General features: G+C 50.8%; 1 protein-coding gene across 1 annotated transcript; it reads left to right on the top strand.

Moving 5' to 3' along the window:
- Positions 1 to 998: 998 nt before the first annotated feature.
- On the top strand, positions 999 to 2,693 carry GADD45G (growth arrest and DNA damage inducible gamma). The gene is made up of 4 exons (XM_053931713.1): positions 999 to 1,122; positions 1,237 to 1,338; positions 1,444 to 1,657; positions 2,021 to 2,693. Exons 1-4 carry the CDS (start codon positions 1,070 to 1,072, stop codon positions 2,129 to 2,131), a joined length of 480 nt encoding a protein of 159 aa, XP_053787688.1. The 5' UTR covers positions 999 to 1,069; the 3' UTR covers positions 2,132 to 2,693.
- Positions 2,694 to 5,906: the final 3,213 nt, after the last annotated feature.

The following is a 5,906-nucleotide window of genomic DNA, read 5'->3' as shown; positions in this document are numbered from 1 at the left end:
GCCACTGCTGAACATCACCAGGCGACTGCCCAGTACAGCCGAGGACCTCTAGAGAGATGCCCTTAGCCTTGGTTACAGGGGCTGTCCCTTCTCGGCGTACACGTTTGCAGAAACCATATTAATAAAACATTTTGTTTTTGTTTTTGTTTTGTTTTGTTTTTATTTCCCCTGCACTGTACAGATTTTCCGTTCCAAGTCTTTGGACACAAATCGCCTTACTACTTGCCAGTGCCTACCGGCGAGCGGTGTGCAGGCAGCGGCCACGAGCGCAGGCGCACCGCCGGCCCGGCAGGCGCACCGCTGGCACCGCTGGCACGGCAGGCGCACCGCTGGCACCGCTGGCACGGCAGGCACCGCTGGCCCGGCAGGCGCACCGCTGGCACCGCTGGCACCGCTGGCCCGGCAGGCGCACCGCTGGCACCGCTGGCACCGCTGGCACCGCTGGCCCGGCAGGCGCACCGCTGGCACCGCTGGCACCGCTGGCCCGGCAGGCGCACCGCTGGCACCGCTGGCACCGCTGGCCCGGCAGGCGCACCGCTGGCACCGCTGGCACCGCTGGCCCGGCAGGCGCACCGCTGGCACCGCTGGCACCGCTGGCACCGCTGGCACCGCTGGCCCGGCAGGCGTACCGCTGGCACCGCTGGCACCGCTGGCCCGGCAGGCGCACCGCTGGCACCGCTGGCACCGCTGGCCCGGCAGGCGCACCGCTGGCACCGCTGGCACCGCTGGCCCGGCAGGCGCACCGCTGGCACCGCTGGCACCGCTGGCACCGCTGGCTCGGGCCGGCGCGTGCCTGCGCGCCCCCCGCGCGCCCCACGTGGCCTCCCGGCACGAGCCACTCTTCACCGCCCCCCCCCCCCCCCCTTGCCCCGCCCGGAGCTTCCTCTCCGGCGCGCGCCGATTAACATAATAAAGCCGCCCCTTTCTCCCCCCGCCGGCCAATGGGAGGCCGGGAGGCGCCCGCGAGGCCTATAAGTAGCGCGCGCCTGGCGGCTGCCGCCTTAGAGCGCTCACGGGCTGCGCGGAGCGAGAGCTCGAGGGGGTTGCGGGGCTCTGCGGACTAACTGCTATGACTCTGGAGGAGATCCACGGACAGCAGCCCATGCCTGAGGGCCACGACTGGTACGTGCGGATGGGCGCTGGGGAGCCGAGGAAAGCGGGTAGCGGGCGGTTTCGGGGCGGCGGTGGTTGTGGCGGCAGCACCGCGCTGACCCTGTGTCCTCTCTCGGCCCGCAGGATGCAGGGCGCCGGCACGGCCCTCCGCGAGCTGCTGGTGTCGGCGCAGCGCCGAGGCTGCCTCACCGCCGGCGTCTACGAGTCGGCCAAGCTGATGAATGTGTAAGTACGGCGGCGGGGGCAGGGGGAGTGTGTAAGTCAGCCCGGCGGGGCTACGGGGCGGCTGGTGCCGACCGCGGGACTCATCAGGCTGCTCCCCTCTTGCAGCGACCCCGACAACGTCGCGTTCTGTGTGCTGGCTGCGGACCAGGAGGACGAGGGGGACATCGCCCTGCAGATCCACTTCACTCTGATCCAAGCCTTCTGCTGCGAGAACGACATCGACATCGTGCGGGTGAACGACGTGGCCAAGCTGGCGGCCATCGTGGGGCCCAGCGAGGACTCCGGGGAGCCGCGCGATCTCCACTGCATCCTCATCACGGTGGGTGTCCTGCGGGTGGCGAGCGTGTTCCCCCGGCGCTGCCGGCTCTGCCCCGCACTGCCAGAGCCCGCCAGGGACGGCCCCTTCTCCCGCTGCGGGTGGTCGAGTCCACTGCTGGGCACAGATAGAGCGCTTGGCACGCAGCGAGTCAGCTGAGTAGTAGTAGGAGGAGGAGGAGGCAGAACTTCTCGTAACTGGATTTCCTCCGCTGTCCACAAGGGCAGCATCTCTGCTTCCTGTCTTGTCTGTGTTAGGACAGAAACTGTCTGGAAGTCAGTCCTAAGCTAATGCTTCTGTAAATATTATGATGACCTCAGCTGGCGGGCAGCACTCACGGTGTGCAACTTTTTTCTTTTTTTGCAGAACCCAAATGAAGAAGGTTGGAAGGACCCAGCTCTGGAGAAGCTGAACTTGTTTTGTGAAGAGAGCAGAAATGTCAATAACTGGGTGCCAACTATCACCCTGCCTGAGTGATGGTCACCTGGTGCACCGGGGAGGCTGAAACCTTTGTTGCATTCTCAACGTGCTGTGCGTTCACCAAAATGTGCAACAAGCTGCTGATTCCATGGATTAGCCTGGTCAAGAGACTGGATTAAAGTGCCTCAGGCTGGCATGCAGTGGGCTCTTACAGAGGAGAAAGAGGAAAACAGCTCATCTCACCAGTGAGCCTCAGTAGGCTGCAACCGTGGAGAGGCTGACATACCATGGAACTGAAAGAAGTATTGCAAGTTTGGCTATTGGAGCTGTTTCAGAAGGGAGAGGGAAAGTTGAGGGAAGTGGGCCAAAACTTTCCAGAAGGACTGGATAGAGTACTGTAACTAGGAACTGTTGGTGCTGTCTGCAAAGCACAGGAGAAAATATATCAATATTTATGGAGTATTGGGGATTGGTTACTAAGACAAATGCAGATATTCCAAAGCAGACAGACTTCAACAGGCCTCTTGGGTCACTCTGCAGATCTGTTTTAATACCGCAATAACTTTTATTGAAATATTTGCTGCTATTGAAGCTTTCATAATAAATTTTTGACAATTAATTTCTGGGAGTGTCTTGCTTGCTGGGTGTGGGGAAGCATGTCACTGAAATACCGCTGATGTTTTGCTTGTGTGCTGTAGTCAAAGATCTACTTCACAGTAATGGAGTTATTGCTCAAATACTTTGCTGGGCTGGCTGAATGAAGTGCTGTGCTGTCCAAGTTGATAATTCAACCTTTTACCCTCTTGTAACAGCTGCTTATCGCAACAGCTTGCAAGACGAAGGAGTCGCATGCCTAATGAGCTCACTTATTGTAATAGGAGGTCTTTGTAGTCTGCTGGAGGAGCACAAGGCATGTTAGAAACATGGATTTTTGGAATACAGACCTCCAGTAAATTGCATCATTGATTCTTAAATATGACTTAGATGCATTCAGAGCTGACGTGTTTCCACTTGACAGAAGTGGCTTAAACATGATGGGGGGGCTGCAAAACTCCTTAGATGTCAAACACATCTAACATTTGCTTTGATTAGAATGACATAATTAAATCTAAAACTAGCAAATGGTGAATAAACATCACATCTGCCACAAGCTGCTCTCTGATTGCCATATGCTGTAACAATAGAAGCTGTCAGTCCAGAAGCCAATTTTGTGAAACCTAATTGCATGACAACACCAAATTAAGTCCAAAACAATTTAAGGATGGTGTGGCCCTTTTTAGAGATTCTGTCATGAAAAGTTAATATGGGTGGGTTGATTTGGCCCTATGTTAAGAGGGAAAACATCACCCCATTTTTGTGCACAAACTGTGCATGTACTCTGGGACTTGACATTAAAATGGCACAGTAATAATCCCCTCTCCACAGAGCAAGAAAGCTAAACTACTCACTTCCTTTATAGGCACTAAAACCACTCAGTTATCACAACTGCATTTCCAATGGGCTGGCTTGCAGTGATTGACAGTAGCACTTGCTGAAAAGTGGTAATTTCCACTTGAGCAAGGAAGCTGCTTGCTCTCAGTTTCATTGTTCCTGATAAGGGAAGTTCAAATTCAGCTCCAGCATTCCTGGAATATGCTTCCTTGTACAGGCGGTATCTAGCAGTGTTTGGCCTTTGTTACTGTGTCATGAGAGGCTGTGGGCTGGCAGCATAACGAGAACTTAGACTGAAGTAAACACTATGGGGGCCTCAGACCTCTGTAAGTATTCATTTTTGCACTTAAGATACAGGAGTTTCTGCACAGCCTGTTTTTCTACTTAACCCACACTCAGCAACTGGTGTCTGTCTAGGACTCTGAGAAAAGTCATATGGAGAAGCAAGAGAATAAACAACTCTGGCAGCTGTGATAACAGAAACTGCCTTTAAGGCAGTTGCCCTGCTACACAGAATGTATCAAGTGTGGGTGCTTTATTAGACATTTTTATATTTTTTTCTCTTAGGAAGTGCAGGTTTCTTCATTTTACAGCCAAGAAACATATTTCTGCTCTTTGCTTGGGGCCTAATCAGTACTCAGAGCCAAGAACAGATTAAAGTGGACTGTCCTGAATTCAACTTTCATGTGAAGTGTAAGCAGTACTTTACAGCCTTGAGTGGTTTAAACGAGCCTGAGAAGACTAAAAGAAGTTCTCACGCATGTATACAATTACATAAATCATTAAAGGATAGCAGAGAGTAAGTGTAACTGGTCTGTTGACTGAGACAGTAGGCATCGATAGTGGTACCTGGTGGGAAGTAGAACTTCCCAGCTTTTATGGAAGGAGTATACTATGCAGCAAACAAGGAAATTAGTGGGGCAACACCAAAATACTCTTGTGAGGATGTTTCCTCTAGTCTTATGAACGATAGGAGGGCGACCTTCTCCTTCAGCCTTGTGAAACTAAGCTGTGCCCCATGAGAGGTACACAATTTCTTATTTTAGTGACCTCTACGATTCTCCTGAAATCCCTTATTGATCACTGCAAATACACTGTAATGCAAATTGTACAAAACTGAGTTAGCCTGCAAATATTATTATTGCAGTGCTGCAACCAAAGGCAGCTCTGACGTGCAAGTTATGTGCTGCTGCAAGTCTCTGTAATGATCAACACTACTTAATGTAGCAAAAATTCAGCAGCCAGTATCTACATCTTTACATGCTCAGATATATAACTGCACAAAGAGCAACTATACATTTGTTAAAGATAGAGAGTAGGCTTGGGTATTATTGACTGTTGTGGGAACAGCTGGTTGGGAGATGGTTGGCTCATCAGATGTCCAGGATGTTTTGTCAAGTACCTGGGAGATCTGGAGGTTGCAACACTAGTCTCTTGTGTCTGTGAGCAATATGCATGTACTTTGCCTTCCCAGAAGACAGACGTTCCCGGGAGAGAGGCACTGTGGGTTTCCAGAACCACTGGGAGCTCTGCCAAGGTGCCCCCCTCCCAGCTGTGTTGCATAGTCTGCACAGGCTGGTTTGTGCTGTGCCATGGTGGCCATGTCAGGGGGCTCTGAAGAGGAGACTGAAGTTAATAGATGCTAACAATAAAGGTGGTTCTTCAGGATATGATCAGCTGAGGGACATGGCAAAAGGTGCAGGACATGGAGTGGAGTTAACAGGTTGATAGTGCTTCTGGCTTTGCTTTCCTTCAGGCTCTTCACTTGTGTGCTACTAGGTGATAAAAACTGTGTATTTCAATATTGTCATCATAGCTTCGGTGTTTTGCTGACTATATTTCTAGGTATATTTTTTTAATGAAGTGATGCATAAAGTTTAATTTAAATTTTTTTCAGCAATAACTTTGCATTTTTTCTGTGTATCTATTTCACCACCTAATGGTAACGTCTGACAGGAATTTCCCTTCATATGTAGTTTCCTTCTCTTAATGGTATTTTCTTCCTGCAACACTTCTGTGCATCATTTTACCTTTGTGGTTATAGACAGTCATCTCTTCAGATATCTGACAGTTTCACTTTGTGCTGTATTAACTGCATTACCATCTTATCAGGATATATGTATGAATACAGGCATGCAGTTGTAAGTAATGCTTCCTCCTTTCCTGTGGAGTAGAAAATACAAAAATGAAGATAATAAAAGGAATATTATGAAGAGGAAGGCAAACTACTGCACAAAATAAAGTTTGCATAAAATCTGTGCATATGCTGGATAATATAAACAGTGTTTATAGCTCTGGATCCTCAGGGAAGGAGCTTAGATTTCTGCACACTGGTGGAGTTTTAGTTATAGGTGGAGGCTGTTTGAATTAATGTGTGTTCTGTAAGGAGAAGATCTTTGCA

This window comes from Vidua chalybeata, chromosome Z, assembly GCF_026979565.1.
Source record: "Vidua chalybeata isolate OUT-0048 chromosome Z, bVidCha1 merged haplotype, whole genome shotgun sequence".
NCBI lineage: Eukaryota > Metazoa > Chordata > Aves > Passeriformes > Viduidae > Vidua > Vidua chalybeata.
The sequence above is the reverse complement of the archived record's forward strand: the minus strand, read 5'-3'. Positions and strand labels throughout refer to the sequence as shown.

Bases quoted from the DNA above. Each gene is read 5' to 3' on its own strand.
- GADD45G (XM_053931713.1), top strand. From the start codon at position 1,070: ATGACTCTGGAGGAGATCCACGGACAGCAGCCCATGCCTGAGGGCCAC. The intron at 1,123-1,236 runs GTACGTGCGGAT...CTCGGCCCGCAG, and splicing joins ATGCCTGAGGGCCACGACTG to GATGCAGGGCGCCGGCACGG. The intron at 1,339-1,443 runs GTAAGTACGGCG...CCCCTCTTGCAG, and splicing joins TCGGCCAAGCTGATGAATGT to CGACCCCGACAACGTCGCGT.